We start from the raw sequence: 24928 nt of genomic DNA, 5'->3' as shown, positions 1-24928 counted from the left end.
TTTTCACAACTAGCACTGTAGAGTAAAACAAATCAACACCAAGAATCAATGTTTAAGTCTTTATTATAGACAATTCCACAGTTAAATTCAGCATCGTATAAAAGGTGTCTGTGATTTTTTTTTTCACTCTTCCCTTTGCGTCCCTCATGTCGAGGTGGCGAAGCGGAGTTATTTATACCAGTGATGATCTAAAGCAGTGATTCCTACCTTGAGGTGAGAACTGAACAGGACAAACAGGAGTTAGCTGTGGTCATTTATAATGTACCTAAACATCGTGTCAAAATGGAAAAGAAGCGTTTCAGTGGAAAGTATTAAAAGTAAATGAGAACTGTGTACTGATTTACATTCATGTTACAGTGTACCTTCCTTGCATAGACTGGAGGTTTGAAGTTGGACAGTACAACGCTAACATCAGTAATGCTGCACCAGACATGAGTGGTAAAAACTTTGGTGGCATGATTCATTCCCCCCCCCTTTTTTTTTTATCAAAAAAAAATAAATACACAGTGTAAATATATACAACAATTACAAAAATATTGATTTTACAGTGTACAAAAAAATGTGGGATTAAACCCAACTAATCCCTGGAAAAAACACCTGTTCACCAATATTTAAAAAAAACAAACAAACATCACAGTTCATTTTGTGGCCTGTCAGAAACGGAGAGAAGCATCATCGGCAGGAAACACTCAGGAGTAACTTTCATTGTCGATCCATGTCGTCATCCACTGCTTCCTCTCAAACGGGTCCAGTTTGACTTTCCCGTCCTGATACTCGGGGGCTTCCTTCCTTATCCGCACCGCGTGGTAACGTGGGACGCTGTCGTCCTGCTTGGAGCGCTGGAAGAATCCACACTGGGAGGAGGAGAGTAAAAAAAAAAATGAAACAACGAGGAATGGTACGAGTACAGGTCTGCAGCTTCAATGCACAACGAAGGGGAGAAATAATGCAGGAGGGTGAAACATGCTTTGCGGTTTTCAGACAGCTGAGTGGGAAAAGCGCCTGCAAAGCATAAAACAAGTTATAATAAGAAGAAGGCATTCTGCAGACGACGGATATTAAGCCTGATGGAGAGAAAAGCGGCACGTTGCACAAAAGCCTAACTGAGGATACAGCGGTCAGCCATAAGATTACAACTACTGACAGGTGAAGAGAAGATATTTTTGTACTTTTAATGGGTGTGAGGGCAAACTGACGTCTAAGCAGTCTCATTGATGCTCGTGTCAGAATCCACAGTGCATCCCAGTTTGCTGTGGACGCACACAGCAGATCATCAGATTACTCTCAGTGGTTATAATATTATGGCTGATTGGTGTACATCGCCTCAGAGGAAGGAGTCTAATATAGTTTATTTATTTTAAATTCCTTCTCTCTGTTAAAAGCTGTTGACAGTATGTGTGTGAAGTTTCCAGCGTTACGCGAGCGGGCCCAGCTGCACGGCGAGTGTATTAGTCGCTGCAGTGATCACACTCCATGCTGACCGTACCCCCGTTCAGAGACTACCAATCAGGCCTCAGCAGAGACTTTGTCTTTGTCAGAGGGCTGAACATGGATCTCAGCCTTGTGATACGCTGCATCGTATTGGTCTTTAGTTGCTCTCTTGAAGAAACCACACTGAGGAGGAGGGGTGGGGGTGTGTTAGAGAGGCACACTGAGTCAGTCATGATTTGTTCCTTTAAGACAGCAGAAATCAAATGTCACCTCCACAAAAAACTGAAAGTCATTTGCTTCTGTACAAACCAAACCAAGTGTGAAGTGTGACGTCTTATTCTGACCGCTACATTATTTAAAGCACACAAACTTACCTGCTCTTTGGTCATATTTGGTTGATATGAGAAGAGTCGGCCTGCTTTTTCCTCACCTTCCACAGCAGAAACACCAGCAGGGCCAAAATGAGGATCCCTGCGAGGACCGCCACCAGTATGATCCACCAGGGAACGCCTCCGTACTGCGCCACCTCGCTGTCCGGGGACACCGACACCGTCACCTGCGGCGTTCGAGAGGAAAACAGCTGAGCCAGGAGCAAGGCGGAGCGTGAACCGTCGTCTCGTGCGGCCGCTGAACCGCTTACAGTGGTGTCAGGAGTCTTCAGGATTATGTTTTCAGCCTGCGTGTGAAGCACGATGGAGGCCTTCACGACCAGCAGCGAGGTTGAAACAGAGGCATAATCCTGGAATAAAGAAAAAAAGAGATGTTCAGCTCATTCAGTGCTGTAATGACACCCTGGAGAGACACGTGTGTGAAATTAAAAGCCTGACTCTCACCTCAATGAAGGTCGAGTTCCACAGCCGGGACTTCAGTTTAATGGTAGTACCGTCGAGTCCCAGCAGAGGGCATCTGAACACCACACACCTCAGCTCCTTCTCACAGGACTGGGGAGCACAGGAAGCATGCATAAATATGAAAAGTGTGTGTTAATATGAAGACAATTCCTGTATAAATGATGTGAAGATTGATGTGTGTTTGCATTAATATTGATGTCGCAGCTCTATAAAAGTGTGCACAGTCACATATTGCTCTATCAAATAATATGAAATCATCAATAAAACAGACTCACCAAAACTTTCACTTTGCTCTTGTCAGACAGAGGAGACATTTTCCTTTCAGCTTTTCTGTCTTTTCTCGGAGTTTCTCGTTTTGCCCGGGACAGGCTGGATTTCTGGAAGCACATTTCCTTTTCGTTAAAATGGTTGAAAGGTTTATTTGATGGTCGATCATACTTATTGAAGAGCTTCAAAGTCCGAACCTGGATGAGTTTGAGAGGATTGATCTCAGACTCCGGAGAGCAGACGCTGCCCTCGGAGCTGGAAGCCTCCATCAGGTACAGGAGCCACTTCCCGTCTTTGTTCAGTTTGGGCCAGTGGATGTGGAGCGAGGCTTTGACTGAAGGGATCAAAGACTTCCACAAGTTGTTTATCTGAAGGAGAAAACAAATCTCTGCAGCTCACAGAACGACAACAATGACTTGGCATGGGAAAAAAAAAAAGGTTAGGCGGACGGACTTACAGTGAACGTATATCTGATGGAACTTCCGACCTCCTCTTCTGATTTCATGGCGCTCTCTCCTCGCACCACGCCTCCAAAAGAAAGCTGACTGGGACTGGCCTCACTGCAGAGCACCAAGAGAAATCTCAGCAAAGTTTGGTGATTAAATCGAGATTTGACATTTTCTAAAACTCTGGATATAAATGTACCAACATCTAGAGGCATCCTTTTTTTTTTTTTTTCCAGAGACTGCTTCAAAACCTTCAGTTTGCTTGCTGGTGGTCCTGAATCGCTACATTCTCTCAAACAGCAGCTTTAAAACAGGCGATCTTACCCGCTGACGGACAAAGGCAGCTCCGTGATCACCTCGGCCTTGATTTTCACAGGTGGGATATTTTCTTGCACGCTGGTCCTAAAAAAAAAAAAAAGCGGGGTCTCAGTAGCGTAGCACGGTGCAATCCGTATGTGATCATGAAATCAAAATGATACAGAACGCAGCACAAAGCCGAGGTGATTATCGGCTGCAGCGGCTCTCACGTTTGGAGCTGCAGGTCAATCTCCAGCTCAGTGGTCTCCAGGCTCAAACCTGCCGTGCTCAGGATGATGTAGAAGGTGGTCTTAAAAGAGAAGAAGAAAAAAAAAAAAAAAAAAAGAATGAAAAAAGAGCTCCTGGATTTGAAATACAATAGCTCAGTGCCTAAGTAACACATTAGCATGTAAATGTGACAAGTGTGTACCTCCGAGTCTCTCTTAAAAGGATTTCCAAGATCACACTCTGCCTGAGTGCCCAACGGATCGGCATCACACAGGATTTGCTTTTCCTTCTGGGAGGAAGACGTTTTAAAACATTAAGGAAGAAATGTTCATGCTTTTTTTGAATTTATTTCAGAATAACAAATGCGATGATTATTAGAGGCTCAAACACCACTTAATACTTTAATATTTCATTTAATTCCACTGACTTTAGACTATGGTTGTGAAGACTTCATCACATTTATAGGAAAAAACATCTTCTACCAAACCACACTTTCCTGTTCACATTGAAATATCGAATCAAACACACGGGAGCCTTACTGTCAGACGCGAGCGGACTCCAGAGTATGGCAGGGTGTCGGGGAAGCTTCCCACCAGCTTTGTCTCGTAAGCGTCGTCGCCGTTCATGTTGCTCACGGTCACCCGCACCGCCAAGTCCTTCCTCTCGTAATTCATATGAAACTCGGGCAAGTTGTTCTTGCTGCAGAGAAACAATCACACCAGAGAACGTCAGACTGATGTTGTTTTTAAAGCGAAATCAAAAGTTACGAACTGTTACAGTTCAGTAAATGAAGAGTGACGATGAAGAACAGTAGACGGTGAGGAGTCATGTGGGTCTCCAGCCTCTCTGTGGCTCGCTGTAACTTTCACTGACACGTTCTGTAAATGCCTGACTGATTCTGCTTCAGTTCTGTCTTCTGTCTTAGACTGTCTTCCTGACGGACTTATTTCTCATAAATTTCTTCATAAATGCAACATAAACCACAGCTTTTTTAATATTTAAAAGAAAACTATATGTACAAGTTAAAGCTGCATATCATGTATCTATATATTTTTAAGAAATAGTGGCAGAAATGTCTGATTTGGATGTTCATGTACTCTATTTTCGACTGTCTTGATCAGTAATAATTACATTATGTGCTGTGGAAATACATCACATTCACAGCGTGTCTGAGCTCATTTCAAGAAATCACCTCTGGCATTCATCAAGTATTTTCTACTCATTTCTATCATCTGTCTTTTGCTTCATATTTGCCGCAGTCAGCCTGCATTCAGTCCACTGTGTATATAAATCCAAATAAAGATATGAACTCAAACAGAAAGTGTAGTAGAAACGCTAATATTTCTCCCACACTATGAGACTTTGAATCATTTTTTTTCTCTTCTCTTCAAATGATACTAATTTTTTTCAACAATTTCAAACCTTTTATTTAACGGGAAGTACTCGTCCAGGTTGTTGGGTTTGTAGTACAAACTGTATTTCATCTTCAGATTACTCCGGCAGATATGATCTCTCCCACATCCTTCTTTGACAAAGTTGACCTGCAACAACAACAAACAGGAACAAAAGCACTTTGCTTGCTGTCATCACCAAACCAGCTCTCGTGGCGACTGAAATACGGCCTCTGTTTCACCTGCGTGACGTGTTTGCTGGACTGAGTGGAGCTTAGGATGGGCATGAGCTGAGGGAGGCCGTTTCTGTTCTTCTGGCGTCTGGCACCGAGGATTTCTACGGACACCTCGATGGGAACGCTGCGCATCTTGTCCTTAATGTTGTCCTGTGCAAACAGACTGAGCATTACTAAACAATGGCTTTATTTTAGACAGATTTTCACCTTCAGTGAAAAGCACAGCAGACGGATTCATGTGTCAGATTATATGATTTACCCTCAGTCTGCCTTTGATCTTGACGCAGGATTCCTGGTTCTGGCCGCGGAGGTCCACGGTGCCGTTGAGCTGGTAGTCGGACTCGGTGCGGGTTTTGTTGAGAAACATCACCCTGGAGGTCAGCCCCTGTTTCCTGCGATCTCCATCCGCCTCGACGGAATAACCGAGCGCTGCGGCGTTGAGGTGAAACCACACGTCAGAAGAAACATAATCGACATTTCCATATGTGGAAAATCGATGAACGTACTTATTTTGGGGCTGTAAGACGCTGGGTTCGCCTTGTAGGAGAAGCACAGGTCCGCAGTTAAACTACGGACAGACAGAGAATAGTTTTTCTTAACAAACAAAGTTGAGACTGTGAGGTCGAAGTAAAACTAATAATACCAGAACACCCACCAGATGCTGTCACCACAGGTTTTAATTGTAAGGTCGATTTCCTGGGGAGATATTTTGACGTCTCTCCTGATGCTAATGATCGGCCTTGCCCTGAAAGGAAAAGGTTGTGGAATGAAACCGCGGTAAATATGAGAAGGGTTTAAATGTTATTCCACTGCATCTACCTGTATATGAAGGCTGTGTCTGAGAGCGAGCCGACAGCCAGGTCTGGATACCAGTTACCGTCCAGATCCATGTTCCCTGCCAGGGAATAGCCGAAGAGGCGACTGCTGTGCTCTCTTCCAGAAAGAATCTGCATCAAAGACAGAAAATTAACTTCACACAGAAGCACAATCCAAAGGTAAAAATATCATGTCAGGGGATGTATATTTTATCTTATCTCTGATCAGATGTACCAGAGCAGATAATAAAAACAAAGAGAATAAAAAAGTAAATTATATGAAAGATTGAAATATCTCGGAAGGTGTATTTTTTATTTTTATTATTTCTAAGCAAAAGTCATCATTAAAAACTAAACATTTAAATGAACAAGTAACAAAACTAAAACATATGGAAGTTTTACTGTTGGAACTAAATTACAGTACAGAAAGATTAGAGTTTCCACCTGTGTGAACATTTCCAGAAACCTTTCATTGGCCCTGGCGTTAGTCACAACTCATAGCAGCAAATCAAGGTAAAATTTGTATTTTTTAAAGTGGGTTTGTGATAGACTCCTCTTTTAATCTCATCATGTTGGTGGGTTTTTATGTGCATAAAAACATTGTTTTACAATTTTCATTAAAAAAAAAATCTATATTTGTACTTGATTTTCATGTATTTTCATTAGTTTTACAGATAAACCACTGGCAGCCGGTGAACCTCAGCATCTGTGTCAAGGCATTTTTCGACTTTCTCACATTGCAACAGCACTTTTTTCAAAACAGAATGATTTTCTCACGGTGATGTTGCTAAATCTTTTTGTTGCGGCTGCAGAGAAGACATTACAGTGTGAGAAAGTTTGACTTTGGCTTCAAACCTTTATCAGCTCCCGGTAATCTGAAACACGGACTGTGAAACAAAACAGCTCTCAACTATTCTGCTCTCATGCCTCTCGTGCACTGGTCATGTGATTCACTGTTACCTCAGAGTGACTGAATAAAGCTTTAGCAGGGTCACACTCAACCAACCTGAGCTGGACTGGTTTTAATTCCCTGCTCGGATCCGTGATAAATGTAAACTTTTCCAGTCCCGTCGTCATCGTGTGGGGCTCCGACGGCAAAATCTGAGGAATGCAAAAAAAAATAACTGTTAAAAAAGATGTCAACTCATAAAGAAAACCCATTAAAAAAAAATCACTGTTGGATTTACCTTCATATGAGTCTTGGTTGATATCTCCAGTGCTCTCCACAGCCAGGCCGAACATTGAGTCTTTGGTCCCATTCAGACGGAGAGGAGTGACTCTTTCCCACCTTCCTGCTTTGTTGATGTAAACAAAAACGGCTCCTCCAACGTCTCCATCCTTCATGTAGAACTGAGGAGCCCCGACAATGATGTCCTGCCATCTTCACGCACACCGAAAAATCTATCACGCTCATTATCAAACTGAAATAACAGTCCCATAACGCATCAAAGAGATTAAAATAGTGTTTGTATATACTTAAAAAATGAGAAATGGTCCCTACCCATCACCATTCAGGTCAACGACAGCCAGGTCGTATCCAAAGGCGGAGCCTAGTCCAGGCCCGTGCAGAATGTGCTCCACCAGCAGCCTGGCGGAGGCGTCGCTCTCCTTCTTCAGCAGCACCACGGCGCCGCTGTGATTGGCTCTGGGAGCTCCGGCCACCACCGTCAGGCTGCGACTGCGGGTGAGGTGGTGTCCCGAATCCAGGGAGAATCCTGAGGAGAGACGGAGAAAATGCATTTTGCGACAGTCAATAGTTTTAGTCTGATTTTGAGATGGATGGATGGATGGACGTCTGCTTGAACAGGTGCACAAGTTCAAGCATGTGATTCTGCAGGTGCGCCGACTGGCCAGTAGGAGACGCTGGTGCAACACAACCTCACACCTGCACACTCAATAAATCCATATCTTCCATCTTTTTTTCTTCTGTTTGTTTTTCTGAATGCTCTCTCTATTCAGAGACTTGCATGTGGACTCCGTTTGCCGCTCTGTGCTGCCCACTGGTGTTTGTTACTGTCTCTCTCTCTCTCTCTCTCTCTCTGTTTGCTCTGTGATGAACAGCTGGGGTGTTTTACATCTCATCCTGATCCAGACACAAAGCTGTCTGAACGCAGACAGACTCACCGAGGTAGCTGTTTGCAGGCACCGGCACGAGCTCGGGATTCAAAAGGTGCTCGTCACCGACTTCATACGGGCCGTCGTCATAAATCCCCATCTCCAGCAGAGTGTTGTTCTTCTGCTCCACCCGCACGACCCCTGCAGAGGAGTGATGCTGTCAGTGAAATTTTGTACTATTTTACATTGCATGTGGAGATTAAGTAAATACAACAGGATTTCTATATGAGTCAGTGCAGACCTTTCCAGTTGTAAGCTCCCGGTGCTCCAAACACCACATAATGGTAGTCCTTGGTGAAAGTGGCGGCCAGACCCTGCTGGCATGAGCCGAACATCTCGTGGCCTCTGGCTCTGCCCTCGCAGAAGTTCCAGTTGCCTCCGTCCTCGTCAGAGGACGAGTCGATGGTCAGATCCTGACTCAGGACGTAGCAGCGGCCCGTGATATCATGAGACTCCTGGGGGGTGTTGACGAACAAACGCCTCTGGTAGCGGTGGGCACACGTCTGAAATAAAGCCACACAGCTGCAGTTTAGCTCTTATCTTTAAACAACTGGGAGTGTGAGGAGAGGAAAGTGGGAACAACGTCTCAAACACTCACCACTATCTTTCCTCCAGGCCCCTGGCTCTGCACAGTCACCCCCATCCACTGATTTTCCTTATTCTCAATACGCAGGTCCTCTGTGGAAGGCGAGCAACACGACAGTCACATGAGGATAGATATATATCGACAGATCGATAGAACAGATGGAATGATAGAATAATAAACCATACACGAAATGACAGATGGAGCCCTAAACTGATGGCACAACAATAGAATATCAGAACAATATAAATATCAATCAAGTTATTGCTGAAAAAATACAGTGAGCAACGGAAGAATCGGATAGAAAATAAAGGACAAATTAATTAAATTATGCGACAACAGATCAATAAATAGAAAGATTACAAGACAGATTCACTAAAACTAGACCAACGTCTCACCTTCATTATCGAAGTCGATGCGCTCACAGTGGTTGGACTGTGTCATTTCACATTTGTAAAGCCCCCCCGTCACGCTGGCCTTCTGTCTTCCCAGAGCTCTGGCTCTCGGGGCGCCGATCAACACCCTGTGCAAAAAAACACACAAAAAAAAAAAAAAAAACAAATGTGAGTGAAAACTTAAGGAATTAGCTTTCCCTCTGTTTCTGTTCATTATTTATCACCTCTGTTTGAATACTTTTCAACACGCTCCAGAGCGGTAGCCTGTTGAATTTAGCACACAGATGTGAAAACATCTGCCGTGACGGGGATGGCGGACTGAAAATGTCTGGTGCAGCACCGGTGTGATGCCCACTGCTGGCAGAGGAAGTGATTCCTTTTTCTTCTTTTCCCTACTGATTGTTAAAATGAGAGAAAAAAAAATATCTGAATTACGTCGCATCTGCACGACTATCCACAAAAACTAAGAACAATGGGGGCATCCTGGCGGCCCCTGACTTTAGACACATATAATCACAACATCCCTGATTCATTTCCTGCCGCCACCTTTGTTGCGTATTACACCTCACGCTCTCGTACAGCATTTCCTGTCTCGATGCTCGTTTCTCGAACGAGCAAAGGTTAAATGACAAACTCCGAAGATGAAAATGGAGAAAACAGAAACAGATGCAGCAGCTTTTTAAGATACAACAGGAAAGCTTAAACTTCCATGAGCAACCTGTCCCTCATTATGAAGTTTTGTATCTGTTGTGTGAAAATAAAGCAAACTGGGAAGATTCTGCTCCTATTTGCATCTGACTGGGCTTTGTTTGAGCGGAGGCTTTATAGTTTGCTCGTCACTCTTACCTCTGACCTCCTCGGGAGAGTTTAACACATGAAGAGGCTCACAGATCAATAGGTGGGCTGCAGAAGCCAAATACAGAGTCAGAGCTTATAGTATAAACGGGTGGAGAGGATTTCCTCTGCCTGCTTTGAAGACATTCCTTCACTGAAAGTCTGGCGGGCCACTCGCAATCGGTAATGTGGCTGATTATAGTCGTTTGTCAAAAGCGGGATTTGAAACGCTAATCAGAATCAGAAAACTACATCAAGAACACCCTCTGAGCACGTGTTTAATAACTTAATCAAAACAATTCCTTTGGTGCTCATTCACCAAGACAAGGGCAGCACAAACTTAAAGGTTTATTGTATTTTAACCTGAAATAACCACCAGATCGACTCGCAACAGAACTCCTGACATACCGTTATATCTTAAATACCGTTTCCCAATCATGCAATACGAGTTTACAAAGCAAGAAGAGTCTTTCAAAATCACGTCTGAATCTTTAGCTGCGTGATGAGCATGCCGGTAACCTACTGAAAACCAATCTGGAAAACAGCAATTCACATTTAATTTAAAGAAAAGACAAAAAAGTCTCCAAAATGACCCAACCCTGCAGCCCAATGGACAGAGACAGAACTTAAAATGTACAGAGTCTGCACAGTTGGTGGTTAGGTGTAGCTTCTGTGGTCTCGTTTCAAGCCACGTGATTTGTAATTTCCTCCCTACTCTGGCAGCATGTAAAAGGTTACACATGCATAAAAGCTATCAACATTTGCCATATCTCTAAGCAACAAGAAGTAAGTTGCAAAACCTTTGTTATCACGTGAGCTGCTGCTGGATGACTCAGTGACAACATCACAAGTTTTTTTGCCTTACAGCAATGATATGATAAAAAGTGTTGGTATAAAGTGATTTTCTTCACTGAAAGCATTTTGATAGTTTCTGCAGTTTCTTTACATTTTAATTTAATACTATAATAATTTCATAAATGTGCTACAAAGTGTTTATTTCATGCTTTCAAGTGGGATTTCTATGTATATGGTATGCACTCGTCTTCAAATTAATGCCAAAAAAAAGAGGATGTCGTGAGTCTGAAGAGTTTAATGGGGTCATTTCACTGGCTGCTGACATGAGTCACTCGTGAAACACAGCAGCTCTTCATGGATTGCTGATGCTCCGCGATGCTTTGTGAGAGGGTGAGCTTTGGAGGTTAAAGGTTGGCAGAACAACTACTTTATTGAGCAAGTTTCAAAAAGGAAGAAGTGGTTCATTGCCCTGCATAATTTACCTACTGCAGAGTGCCAGGGCAACAGTTTACTGTCAGAGATCTGCAGCTTCTTTTGAGATGGTTAAATTCCTGATTCTGAATGTACATCATCATCCAGGCTGTGGAATACGAGCCGTATGTGAAATATACAAAGACGAACCATGTATAGTTGGCGATAGTGATTCTCTGTACCTGAAATAGCTCTGTAGGAAAGTTGAGCCACTAATATGTGTTGAACAGAGTTTTTTTTTAAAGTGCTGAATCAAGAGAAGAGCAGTTCTATTAGTATTTCTCTGAACCCCTGTTGAATGAAAAAGCCTCTCAAACACATGGAACATGTCAGACAGTAAAAGAAGAATAAAATATCTGATTTTTGCCTCGATATCTGTCATGCATTAGCAGCCTTAAATAAGACATGATTTGACATTTGTTTCTTATTTCAACGGTTATGTTGCTGGATGAGTAAACCCTTTTTTTTTTTTTTTTTTAAAGAAACTTTCACATCCAGATCATCTTCTTCTAACTGATGCAACTGTAGCAGAATCTTAGGGAAATGACTAAATGAGTCATCAGAAAGACACACAGTGCTTCCAGTGAGAGAAGCACAAACAAAGCAATGTGCAGGTTTCTGTAAGCGGCTCGATGCATCTCATTTGCAGAACTCCGTTATTAAAAAAGTAACTGCTCAATCAATGTTAACAACACCAGATAAACTATTAGTCCCAGTGTATTTCAGCGCTCATGAATCAGCGTCATGTCAGTGTTCACAGTGTTGCGTATGAGCGTGAAACAGAATGAAACCGCGTCCCATCATGCAGCCTGTCTTTCCCCGCAGCGTTGATGGGAATGCATGGTGGCCGGTGTGGGTTTACACAGTGAGCTCACTGGTCCCCGTTAACAGATGTGCTCCAGAGCTTCTGCAGCTGTGCACTCAAAGCGAGAACCCACAGGAACCGCTGCAGCTGTCCTCACCCTTTCAGCTCACACACCGCACACTGATTGGTGCTAATCGCCCATTGGCTGAACAGAAACCATGAATATTCATTGCAAGTTTATATCAAAATCAAGTGGAGAGCTGCAAGTGATGAAAGTATTATCAAACATTTTTTCTTTTTTTTTTATAACCATGTCAAACTTTCTTCAAGCTCAACAAACACGTGGGTAGTTTATCTGAACTCATGATTCACTGATTCATCATCTATCAGGTTACATGTGCACAGATGGCCGTGCATGTCCAGTCAAATTGCTTTTTTTCTCTAGTTTCATTCAGAGGACTTTAAATCCATCTCAGTAACTTAACACAGTATTCATGGAAGGGGGTGTCCAGTTGCCTCGTTGCAGGACACCACAGAGTGTTGAGTCCGATGTGGATCTCATATCTTCCACTCAGCAGAAACCAACACGGGAGGAAGGCGTGATAACATCAACACTGAGAGAAAGTGGTGCTTTTAAGGAATCCATTAGATGGCCGACATGTGTGGACTGGCTTTTATGAATTATAAATAAAACAATACTTTTAGCACAATAGGGGTGGAGAAGATTTGAGGGTTTTTTTCAGCATTTCGAAATGAATCCTCCAAATGTCAGAGCCGCTCTCGTCACGTATGATGTACAGTAATGGTATTAATCCAAGATGTGGTATCCAGTGGAGTTTGCAGCTGCCAGCGATCATCATCAAACACATGTTCACACGAGAGCAAGAGCGACAGATGCAGAGAGTGTGACACACACATTGCTCACTGTGCCTTCATGAGTTCAGTGTGCTTTCCAGCTTTAACTGAAGCGGAGATGTTCAGTATACCTTTGTCCGAACACTCTGCTGAGTTTCCACTTGACTTGTCTGGCTAATTGCCTCAGGGTCACATGAGGATTTAGGATGAAGATCACAACCAAGTGGAAGGAGCCTTTTAACAATAATAAACAGAACAGGGACTGAACATGACTGATGTGCCATGAAATGGCTTTCTTGTAATTATAACATGAATAATTAAATGAAGTCGAATTGAAATGAATCAAATCAAACTGTGGTAGGATAAGGACCACGCAGTGCTGTAGCTGTTAGCCCCTGGAGTTTGCATGTTCTCATTTATCTCGTGTCCCTGAGCTCTTACTCCTTTCACAGTTCAAAAACATGCATTGAGGTTAATTGGTGAAACTGTTAGTCTCTCTGTTTGTCCTGTCACGAACTGGAGAGCTGTCTAAGTTGTATCTGATTTTTACGGCTCCACACCCCACAACCCTAAATCAAATAATGGAGCAGAAGATGGATATGAATGGATAGATGGATGGATATTTGTCCCTCTCTCTCTCTCTCTCTCTCTCTCTCTCTCTCTCTCTCTCTCTCTCTCTCTCAGGGTCTCCGGAAGTGAGTGATCTGAGCGTCCTGCCCCCGTCCAGTCTGCTAGTGGATTATCTTACCTTGTTTTGACATTTGCTTGCTGCTTGTTGCTCTCTGTCTCTCTCCTATCCTTTTCTCTCTTTCTTCTCCTAACAGCAGAAAACCACCTCCTCGGATCCTGGTTCTGCAAAGGCTTTTTTACTGTTAGAGTAAAAGAGCTTTTCCTTTCCACTGAGTTGGGTTTTCATCTTTTAAAGGACCTCGAGGTGATTGTGATCATTGGCTCTAATAAAATAAAATTAAACGAAGAGGGGTGAAACGAAAAAATGAAAAAACTAGTAGCTGCTTTGTTCAGATTCAGTCACTTTTAAAGTAAAACTTTGATATTATTTCATAATCTTACAGATTCTGTCTAACATGATAATCAATAATAATACACTTAATGTATCAGCGGTGGCACCTTATTGGACATCCAAAGTCACACAATGAACAAGTTAAACTACAGTTTCAAAACAAGCAAAATAACTGAATAACAACATTCAAAAACTTTCAGGGATTTACATTAGACCAACATTGTTTGGCATGACTATGCTTGCTTGAAAAGACAACTTTTAAGCTCTTTTAGGCCTCTTGAGCCTACAAAGCAAGAAATTACATGACAAACTTCTAAGTTTTTTTCAGTCTTCATCAATAAATTATTCATTAGTTGAAGCAATTATTGTTGCTTCCACAAAAGACTGAAATTATACACAAAAAAATGAGATTACATCATATAAAAGACTCAAAACACTTTTTTAAAAGTGCAGCTGTTCTATTCATACGTTTAAAGCATTTATTGCAAAAATCACGAATTAGTCTGAAAGATGTTTCCAAAGTTGTAGATGACACATGCAGTGATGGTTTCATGTCTTTTGGGGTTTTTGATGTTGCAGAATGGCCCAAACTGGGTCAGCCCACTGCAGCAGGCTGTCAAGGAGGTAAATCTGCACCACCCTCTTACTTTTACTGGCTGAAAAACAAACTCTCACGACAGTGTCACATTTCAGGCCTGTATTTACCTGACAAATATGACTTCAGATCTGTGACTTCCCTACTCTGTTTACACTTGTCTCCTCAGACAAATGTAAAACTACCTTTTTTCAAGTAGTGCAGGATTCTTTCTGGACAAAGCAGTCCTTGTTTAGGGAAAAAAAGCACATTTTTAAAGAGCTTCATACATTCGGTGGACACTAGGTGCACTGAACCAAGGCATGCCTGTGCACAACAGTCAAAACAGCATCAAGATAAAATTCCACACGCTTCATCTGTGTCGTCTTTGAGAGTTTTTCTCTGAGTCTTGTTATCAGGGCCGATCACCCCTTCTCCCCGTTTCCCAACATGCTGCAGCAGGGATCGGTGCCAGCTATGTGCTCCACCTCTCACATGCTGCCTCACCCTGCTTCCAGGCGTTGATGCACCACTCCCTCATCCCAACTTCACTCATTTACACTCAAGAAGCTCCAGATTGACACACTGCTGGCCTCTTTGGGAAGTTTAGACAGGAACCTTGCATCATAATTTCTTTTCACATGAGTGAAATACTTCATGAAAATTAATATCTTCTTAAAAATATAGAATTGCACTCAAACTTCTATGGATTCTCCCAACAGAAAGGACACGCATGTTAATTTTCATGGTAAAAACCGTGATCAGCAAGGATTTATTTTGGAGTTTTTCAGTCAATAAATTACTTTTGTTTCAAAATACCAAGCTGCACACATTTGCAGTCCTGATGTTTGTTCCTGCCATCACTGCCCATCACTCTCCCTGCTCCCTTTGACTTTACTCATTTACATTTCAGTAATAACCATTGTTGATGCACTCGTTGTGCTTTGGCCGCGTCCCGTTTCTTATTCAAAGTCTCACTGGGGGAGAGACAATTGACATTTATTGACGCACTGACAGAGACCTATAGGATCTGGTAACTTTAACCTCAATGCTGCACAGCCAGTGGGGGGAAATAGGTTTGATTGTCTTGCAGAATCAGTGAATTAGATGTAAAAAGTTTAACTTCAGACAGAAAAAGATCTGACAGAAAGTCAAAAAGTTCAGCTGCCTCACACATAAAAACCTCAATGTGCTGACAATATTTCACATTTTGTCACCACAAATTAAAGTTCGGTCGAATTAGTAAATATATAAATCTCAACAGGGAATTGACTTTTAATTTAAAAACCTTTTTAAGTCAACACGTGATAGAGAAACAACTTGGACGCTCACTCACATGGCTTTATCGGGGTTGAGCTGCCGGTGCATGGCCAGAGAGAAGCCGAACAGGCTCCCCGGCTCCCCGTCCTTCCTGATGACCTGAGCGGAGTCCAGGTTGAAGGCCAGCAGCACGGCGGGCTGCAGCAGGCAGGCATGGAGGAGCAGAGCCCGGCGTCTTCCTCCCGGCGGCAGCAGCATCGCGGCGTCCAACAAGTCCCACAGTGACGAGCCGCGGACCCGCTGCTCCTCTCCTCTGAAGCCCGCACGAGACTGGAGGCTGCGGCCGGTGCAGCACAGCGGGGCAGCTCCCGGCGGCTTGCTCCACAGCGCCCCCCACGGCTGCCCCCGACACTGCAGAGGACGGAGGGAGGCAGAATGTCCAGGTCCTGTGGAGGATAGTGTAGCAAGTCAGCGCAGTCACAATTCATTTGCTCCAATAACGTAATACCTGCCATAAATTTAATACAGTTAGAAATGTGATTGATAAATGGACAATAATGTCATAAAAATATCATATCCATATTTGAGAAAGAGTGATACATGTACATGTACAAACACAATAGATGTCTGTATTTCAATTTGAAAGCCGCATTTGAATGACCAGATTTCCCTACTGCTGATGGTGGTGATGATGATGATGATGATGATGATGATGATGATGATGATGATGATGATGATGATGATGATGATAAGCTGTCATGTCACGTGACACACTTTGCACCAATACGTTTTTTTCTTTCTGTACACAAACTTCATGCTCCCTCTCACAGGAGGAAAAAACAAGTTCAAAGCGGTGAATTATCGTAATGGATTCTCGCCTCATATTATTGTCAGTAACGGCGACAGCACTGTAACGCTAGGAAAAGTAGTTGGTAAGATTGTTCTTTACTTAAGTGACAGCATTATTAGCGCCATTTATTTTAACGCCATTACTCCCATCACTGGTCAGGACGATAAAGGAGGTCCATTTGACCTAGATATGTAAATGAGCAGCTATGCAAATTAGAAGATGACATCAAATAGAACTTTCCTGACTTAGGAGTTGGCAACAATGTATTGGTTTAAATGACATCATCATGGTCGAATTTGACCTAGATATGTAAATGAGTTGTTATGCAAATTAGATGATGACATCATGTAGACCGTTCCTGACTGTGGAGTTAGCTACATTGTATCGGTTTTAAAGCAACATTGTTTTTTTTTGACAAAACCCAATAATGTGCATCATATTTAATTTTATTATCAAGCATTCAATGTAAATATTATCGTTATTTCACATGATGCAGTTTCATTTATATCATTATTGTAATATGTATAACACAATTTACCAATTCCATTCAATTCAATTCAGCTTTTTTGTAATAGCGCCAAATACAACATAGGTTAGCAAGTTAATTTAAAAAAGTAATTGGTTACAGTTGCTGGTTACTTCTTCCAAAAACGAAAGCTGACTAAGTAACTGAGTTACAATATTCTAAAAGTAACTAATTACAAAACAAAGTAACTATTGCGTGACTTGATTTAAAAAAAAGACATATCATAGAATTTAGACTGCCCCTAATGGAACTTGAATGGTTCCTTCTTTCTGTACACAAACTTCATGCTCTGTGGCCTCAACTGGACTCCAGTGGAGGAAAAACCAAGCTGAAAGTGGTAAATTAAAGTAACAGAACCGAGCCTCATATTATTGTCAGTAACGGTGTTGTAACACTGGAAAAAGTAATTAGTTAGGTTAGTCTTTACGCAATAGTAATGCCGTTAGTAATTCCTCTCATTTTATCACAGTTACTCCCATCACTGGTAATAAATCACAAAACAAAACAAAACCCTTTAAATGTAATAAATGCAGTCATTTTTTATATTAGATTTTCAAAATGTACATATTTGTTCAAGTTGCATATAACAACACATGGTCCTATATGTTGTTTAGCTATTTTAGTATGCCCAAAGAGCAAATGTTTACATCAGCTGGACAAATAAAACCCTCCCCAATTTCAAGAGACGCGCTTCAGATGGCCACCAAGTGACTGAGCTATTTTTAAAATGCTCACAATACAAACATTTCTTGTTCTGATCAGTTAGAGCTCAGAATTTACTGTATGCAGGTTGATCTCTCATCTGAGACAACCATAATAAAATATTTATGTTTTCTTTCATTAATAACACCTGCTCAGCACAATAGGCATGAATAAATCATCAGTTCAGATTCTGTGGTCCTGTGATTGTGGCACACTGATTTTCAGTCAGCTCAGGACATCCAGACTGAGACTCTCTGTGTCAAGCCTAAAATGGGCTTTAGATGAAAAGAAAATCGTATAGTACTTCAGTTTTCAGGAATTCAATCTCAAACGGCCAAACTTAAGGTACCCGGGCCCTGAACACTGGCGTTTCAGATGTCTGATGTTTCCACCCGCCAGCATGAGTGGCATGGGCCGCTGTGTGTCATCTCCCAAACAGTGCCCAAGCACATGAAACTACCTCATTGTATCAGGCCCGCTCACTTCTCCCCTCATGTATCTGCTGGCGTTTGATGGCAGCGTGAAGTTTGAACCAGAATGAGCCACAACCACGAAACACTACACAATGTGGCCATTGTTGCCCGTTAGACAGGCCAGTGTATGTCAGTGTGTGTTGCTGTATGTATGCATGAGTGTGTGAGTTGTTGGCAGCCGGGGGCTGGGTGGGTGTTGGGGTGTGTGTGTGTGAGAGAGGACGGAGGGGGTGTAGCAGGGTCTTAACCACATTCCTAATTGCAGCAAAAGACTTGAGGGAGGCTCTGGTGTAAAATATGTGAAAGGCATCTCTGTTGCTGCGGGTTTGGGAACAGATGCATCAGATCTTAACTCATCACAAGCTTCTTCACTGATGTCATCCCAGATTCTCCATTATCTCCTTCAGTCATCATTTACTGGCAAATAGCTCGAGATTCAACTCATTTGTGAGTATATAAACACAACCTGCTTTCAAGGTGCTGAAATGTGCAGTTTAGCAAATAATTATCAAAGTGTTCACATAGGAAAATACAGAATAGGAAAAAACTGAACCAGTGTACCATTATATACCATTTTAATATAACATAATTTAATTAAAAAGTGCAAAATGACATACGTTTCAGTATTTCTAGTTGGATTTAAAACTGCTTTGCAAGTAAACACTGTTTGCAAGTGGACCTATAGAGGAATGCACTCATGGTGCAAATGTTCAGTAAGGACTTACAATTTCTTCTTTTTATATTTTCCAATTGAAAGTATCAATAGGTACACAAAAACAAGCTTTCAAAAACAGAAGTGGAAAAGCGTAAAAGTGTTTGTGTTTGTGCTGGAATCATTTTTTAAAAAATATTTAAGCAGAACCCATTTTAATGTTTTGTCTGACAGTTTAATACAGCAATCTGTGATTCATCCGTTACAGTTAGTTCAGAGGAAACAGAAAGAAGTGACCAGATTTGGTATAAACATGTAGTAATTCTTTTTCCTCTGGATCATGACAAAAGTGTTTCATTTGCTCCAATAGTTCGCCTTATGGGGTTTGTGTGTGTTCCTGTTGGTACAAAGGTGTGTAACCGGCTTCACCTGAGTTCACCCGCCCTCCGAGAAGCAGCACTTTCATGTCCAGCGTTGCCTTGGGTGGTTGTGTAACGCGAGCTGTGGGAGACGATGAGGCTTCGTGGCCCCGCATTGTCTGAGCTCAGCGTCGGAAGACAGAAACCAGAGACGTGCTGCAGGTCGGACAGGTGGAGCCCTGCAGGTGAGGAGCTCTTTCTTCACAGATTAGCTGCACTTCTGCACAAACAAAAAACCAACACTCATCTCAGAAAGGCCTGAGTGTTCCTCTCCCTCTCGTCAATCCACTGTTAAAGATATCACATTTCTTGAAGGAAATTGACGTTCTTTTCTGAAGTTATACTCCACTTTTCAGATTTACTAAACTTCCATCCATCTACCCATCCATTTTCAGCTTCTTTTTTTATCAAACCTATACTTTCATGCTAATGTTGACAAAACCCTAACCCCCTGGGAACAAATTAGGAATAACATCACCATCAAAAATACATTTCCAATCTAATTTTCCAGGTCTTGGTTGGCTCTTTGCCAGGTTGGATAAAGCCTGAGAGCTGTATTTTTGACATCCATGTTATAGGGAAGTTCTTATCTTCCAGATTACGGTGATATTTGTGACACTTAAATAGAAAAAGGCATCAGCATTTCAAAAAGTGTGCCACATCCTATTATGTGCACCTGAACAGAGATAAATCCAACAAGTCCTCCAACTCAAACATGTTTTTCTTCTCCTTATAAATTTTATTTGAAAGTAGACGGCGGTGGACAAAGTTATTCCTCCCGAATAAATTTTTGACTAAGAAATGTGTTTGCTGCTGTTTTTATTCATTTCAGATATTTAAAATTTTGTGATCAAGCGTGTTGTTAAGTGGTATTTGACCCTAATTGTTATAATGGAGGGATTTAGGGACTGTTAGAAGGTGACTGGTGAAATTCAAGTCCTGATCGGACAGAAGGGCGAGCTCCTTAAGTTTCAACACAGCAGACACTGACGGAGGAAACCAAACCCACGAGTTATCAGAGAGGCAGGGAAACATTCCTCCAAAGAACAGATGGTGTAAAACTATTGTAATGGCTGCAGTGTCCATCCAAACAAATAAATGTTGCTGCTTTAAAAGAAGGATTCAAAGCATCAAGATGAAATTCAAGACAAAAGTTCAGCATCAATTTGAATTCAGATTTAATTTATTTGGAAAGACAGCAGGCCAAACATTTGATGTTTCGAATTCAAGGAAACTCTGAACCCACGAGTTATCAGAAGCAAGACAACATGCCTTAAAGTGAACAACTGGAAAAGACAGGATATGTGCTGGTGTGCCAAAAAATCAAGTGCTATTGAGGACAGCAGCATCATGCTGAAAGGATATTGTTTTACTTGAATATACCAGCTTTAAATAGACTGATATTAATTAAACATCCTGCAGGTCAGGATATTAATGCAACACAAAGGGACATTTAATTTTAAAAGCCTTATTTCAGTTGGATGGGGTTTCTTTACCATTTAGTTGAAAGTGAAATATGAGTGCCGTGGTTTGTCCTCTCAGCTCACTAACAACTGCAACATTCCCAGTTTGATTTTTGGCTTAGGAATTTCTTTCTATTCACCTTTTGTGTGCATGTTTGGATGGGTTTTCATCTCAGAGTTCAAAAATATGCACCAACAACCTACATTGTGCAGTAATTTTAGAAAACTGAAATTCCCCAAATCCAAGAGTTTGTTTTGAGTATCAAACCTTAAAAGACTGTCTTTGCAAGAACTTCTAAGCCTGGCCCTCATATGACACACAGGGATGAGTGCTGTGGCCCTGACTTGCTGTGGAGGTGCGCGAACACGGAGTGATGACAGGAGTTGTGTCTGCATCAGTGGCTGTGTAAAGCACGGCGTTGAATCATACTGTGTGAAAGTTGGAGCAGCTGATCCTGGTCCTGTTGTGACAGTGCTGCGGTCTTTTGTAAGGTGACCATCCGCAGTAAATCTGCTCCACTCCCCCGGCACAAAGGGCCGCTTCCATTTATGGTTCCTGGGTGGGGGGTGTGCCGCTGAATCAACAATGAGGGGACGAGACCTCGCAGACCCCTCTGGATTCTTTCTCATCCGGATGACACAGGGAATACTGGGGATTCCTTTGTTAGCCCTACAAAATGAGAAAATCATGCCTGAGGATTGCCCTTATGTCACTACGTCATGACCATCACGTCATACATGAGGTAGCCATTTACCCGAACAGTGAGTTGTTTAAATTTGATTAAAAAGAAGCCAGTCCATTTCTTTTGTCTTAACAGCAACAGGAATTTATTCATTTCTTTCAGATTGCAAAGTCATTAGGGCTTTCATATAAACAGACACATTGGTTTTGTTTCCTTTTACTTGAATTGAAAAGCATACAGCATTAGTGGAGTGTATCTGACTCCAACATGAGAGCAAACACACATTTTTCCCCCCATGAGCATCAAATCTGAACATCAGCATCTGCGAGGAGCCTGAAACCAAACACTTCCTTCCCACTGTTATTGTCTGCCTTTGCTCGTCATTAAACTCTTTGTTGTTAAAAATAACCTCTCTGCAGGGCAAAAGCCCCCCCCCCATGACTAATTCTTAGGAAGCACGTGTTCAATCACGGACACCCTGCAGAAGGCTTCCAGCTCCACACACGTCCGGAGCCGCGCAGCGCTCACTCAACCTCAGAGGCAGAGAGGTCAAGAAACATTTGGTGGATCATTTCCATGTTTGTAAGAAGCGCGTGATCATAAAGCACTCAGACCCTGAAGAAGCTCTGACGAGCTGATTCTCTGAACAATGGAAAAATGGATGAGCCCACTGGTGTTTGTGTGAAATCATCTCATGAAAAAAAAACGTTTCGACTTCTCAGCCAAAGGTGAAAATAAGCCTGGACTGATGTGATTTGAGTAAAAGGCTGAGCTGCCATGGTGATGAATGCTTCAATGGGCCCAGCGGGCGACCGGCTCAGAGAATCCAGCAGCAAGAGCCACATCAGCCTGTTGAGGTAGAAAGCTGCCAGCTCCTCGCACAATGAGAGACGGACAGAGATGCCCCCCAGTACACAGCGGTAAACTTCAGCTCCCACCAGCTGTATGAAATTTGTATTTTAAAGGAGCAGTAAAAGGTAAATTAAAAACTACAAATATTTTATGTTTTTACATTCATATGAAATCATCTAGCACATCAAAACATGGATTACTTAGATTTGGATGTGGAACGTCATCACCCTTGTAATGGAGATTAATGTTCCTCTGACAACAAACAACCTTTGGCTTTCGTCAATGTTTTAACCCCAATTCTCAATAAAATCTAAACCAAATGAGCTTTAACCTGTAACATCTTTTGAAGATGGGAGAAGTTTTTGTCTTTCTTTTATTGTTTTCTTGCATGGGCTGGAATACTGGGATGTTTGTAGCCAATCCAATCCTGTCAAACAAGGACATTCGACACATTTTATTTTCATTTTTCTTTGGAGCCCCGACTTCTGCTGACATTTCCTGAACCTCCTCTCTCCGTATGAGAGTGCTCTGCCGCCCAAAAGGTCCCTTCTGTGTCGATTCAGCCGCTCTAACAAAATACCAAGATAGCAGACACCGCTGATCAATACAGCTTCAAAATGATGGGATGGTTATCGTTCAGAGTGACTTCCTGTTTTGTGCACTTCGATTGATCAGGATAAAATGTCAATAACACCCACATTTATTTTTCCTCCACTCAACCTTTTACAGATAAAACAGAAGCTAAAATATCTTGTTGCCATCTCTCATGTTGACTTAAGATTATACAAAAACACAATACACTCAAGCTGTGGATTCATTTATTGGGATAAATGAAAGAAGACCTTTGGTGCAAGGATACATCTTCAGCCAGAGATGTTCAACATACTGAGGCTCCACAGCCAGAAATGACGAAAAATAAGGACCTTGCTGGAGGATGGCTTTGCATAGTGCAAAAACATCAACTCCATTTTGAAATAAAAGTCATCGCTGATCCTCATTTGTTCACTTTTTCAACACTGAGTAAAGTAAACAGAATAGCAGTGATGTTGCTGAGACGTCATGCAGCAGTGAAAGCGAGTTACCTCAATGCTCACCAGCAAGTATCAGCATGAAATTCAGCTGTGGGAGTAAATCTGAGGAAACATATCGACTAGAAATCCTGTTTTTTGAGAAGGAAATACTGTGGAAGGTCGCTTTTTTCCTCCAAATGTTTCTAGTCGTTAATGGAGTATGGTTTGAACATTGTGAACCTTTTCAGGGAAAAACTTAGAGTTGTGTGTATCATTATGTTAACATTTTACTGGTCTGGCCCAGTAACATGAACACTGATGTAACATGAATTTGAATTTTTGGTAACACTTTACTTGAAGCCCCCCTGTATAACATATTATAAGTACATTTATAAAGCATAATAATTCCATTATAGCATGTGTAGCTATAATTATAAACATTCATAAATGATCACAATGCCAGGACCTAAACCTAATCCTATGCTGTATAGTGAGTTATAAAGCATTGTGATCATTTGTGAGTGTTATAACTACTTATTATGTGTTATACCGGGTGCTTCAAATAAAGTGCTACCAAATTTTTAACTAAAATAGGTTTGACAACCTTGTTCTGGACAATTATTAAAATATTTTTCATGTGATGTTTCCCTGTACAGTGACCTTGTTTTTTTTTTCTCAGTGTGAAAAAAACTTTATTATTTTCTTGAAATTGATTAATGAGAAACAGTCTCCCCACAACACTCAGTTGGATTAAACTAAAAAAAATTTTTAAAAAAATTAATGTTTCAGTAGGGATCCTGTAATACATTTTGGTTCGTAATTCTAAAAAATACAAATTCAAACTTCCATAAGGCACATTGTGTCCAATTACTTTTTTTATTTTACAATTGTAACAAACAGCAGACACAGACTGTACAGACTGCCTGACTCGTGTGAATAATGCAGGTCAGGATGAACTCCCATTTAAGTGACGAATTTGAAATGCGCGATGAAATCAGCGTACATCTGTGTGCGGTCATTTGGCATCGTTTCCATGTCAGTGGGCAGCGGGAGGATCCAGTCCACCAGCTGCTCTGCAACAGAGGGGAAAACATACATGCAACATAGTACTGATCTGAGAGTAATGACATGTACCAAGAAATTGTGCAGCAAAGTCTATGTTCATATGTTAAATAAAAAGGACTTCAGCATGGCCAAAACTGCTCGCCCAGTCAATATGCAGTAAAATATTTGTTGATTGCTCGCTAAAAATTAAGAATTTCATCAAATTTGCCAAATAAAATTCTGCCTGCACTTATTGTCATTTGAAAAAAAAAAAGCAATTTATTAAGTATTTTTGGAAAAATATTTATTTTGATGTGAGTTGCTAAAATGACCCTCTTACCTCTTTGAACTTAAACAAAAAGAAAACACTTGCAGAAGCTCAATATTCAAAGGATTTTATGATTTGAATAATGAGTCAGATCATTTGAGGTCAAATTAGGCTGTGACCTTTGAACTAAATGGAGACACCCTGATCTACAGAAAATATATCCCTCATTCAAACATTAGTTTTTCCTCTTTGCAGCATGAAATGTATAACATGCAGCAAATTTAACCACTATTTTCACTAGAGATAGTTCTCCTAC

At 41.6% G+C, this 24928-nt stretch overlaps 1 protein-coding gene across 2 annotated transcripts; it reads right to left on the bottom strand.

Moving 5' to 3' along the window:
* Window positions 1-114: 114 nt before the first annotated feature.
* Window positions 115-15991, bottom strand: itga6a (integrin, alpha 6a). 2 transcript variants are annotated; one of them, XM_030111858.1, is made up of 26 exons: window positions 15747-15991; window positions 9059-9183; window positions 8676-8755; window positions 8319-8580; window positions 8087-8218; window positions 7464-7677; window positions 7150-7343; window positions 6969-7063; window positions 5967-6094; window positions 5803-5892; window positions 5654-5715; window positions 5407-5576; window positions 5154-5297; window positions 4943-5061; window positions 4060-4219; window positions 3723-3809; window positions 3523-3602; window positions 3320-3397; window positions 3007-3109; window positions 2747-2917; window positions 2558-2659; window positions 2265-2372; window positions 2072-2170; window positions 1862-1987; window positions 1487-1614; window positions 717-854 (listed from the first exon to the last, which is right to left on the bottom strand). In XM_030111858.1, exons 1-25 carry the CDS (start codon window positions 15926-15928, stop codon window positions 1507-1509), a joined length of 3219 nt encoding a protein of 1072 aa, XP_029967718.1. In that variant the 5' UTR covers window positions 15929-15991; the 3' UTR covers window positions 717-854; window positions 1487-1506. The 2 variants fall into 2 exon arrangements, with proteins under 2 accessions (XP_029967716.1, XP_029967718.1); XM_030111856.1 differs by lacking the exon at window positions 1487-1614 and having other exon boundaries at window positions 115-854.
* Between the last annotated feature and the right edge of the window lie 8937 nt (window positions 15992-24928).

This window comes from Salarias fasciatus, chromosome 16 (assembly GCF_902148845.1).
Source record: "Salarias fasciatus chromosome 16, fSalaFa1.1, whole genome shotgun sequence".
NCBI classification, from domain to species: domain Eukaryota; kingdom Metazoa; phylum Chordata; class Actinopteri; order Blenniiformes; family Blenniidae; genus Salarias; species Salarias fasciatus.
The sequence above is the reverse complement of the archived record's forward strand: the minus strand, read 5'-3'. Positions and strand labels throughout refer to the sequence as shown.

What these genes read in the sequence shown, in the direction of transcription:
- itga6a (XM_030111856.1), bottom strand. Translation starts at nt 15,928, where the DNA reads ATGCTGCTGCCGCCGGGAGGAAGACGCCGGGCTCTGCTCCTCCATGCC. An exon ending in AGATCAAAGGCAGACTGAGG is followed by an intron (nt 5,298 to 5,406) that starts GTAAATCATATA and finishes CTGTTTGCACAG; the next exon opens with GACAACATTAAGGACAAGAT. An exon ending in TACTTCCCGTTAAATAAAAG is followed by an intron (nt 4,220 to 4,942) that starts GTTTGAAATTGT and finishes GTTTCTCTGCAG; the next exon opens with CAAGAACAACTTGCCCGAGT.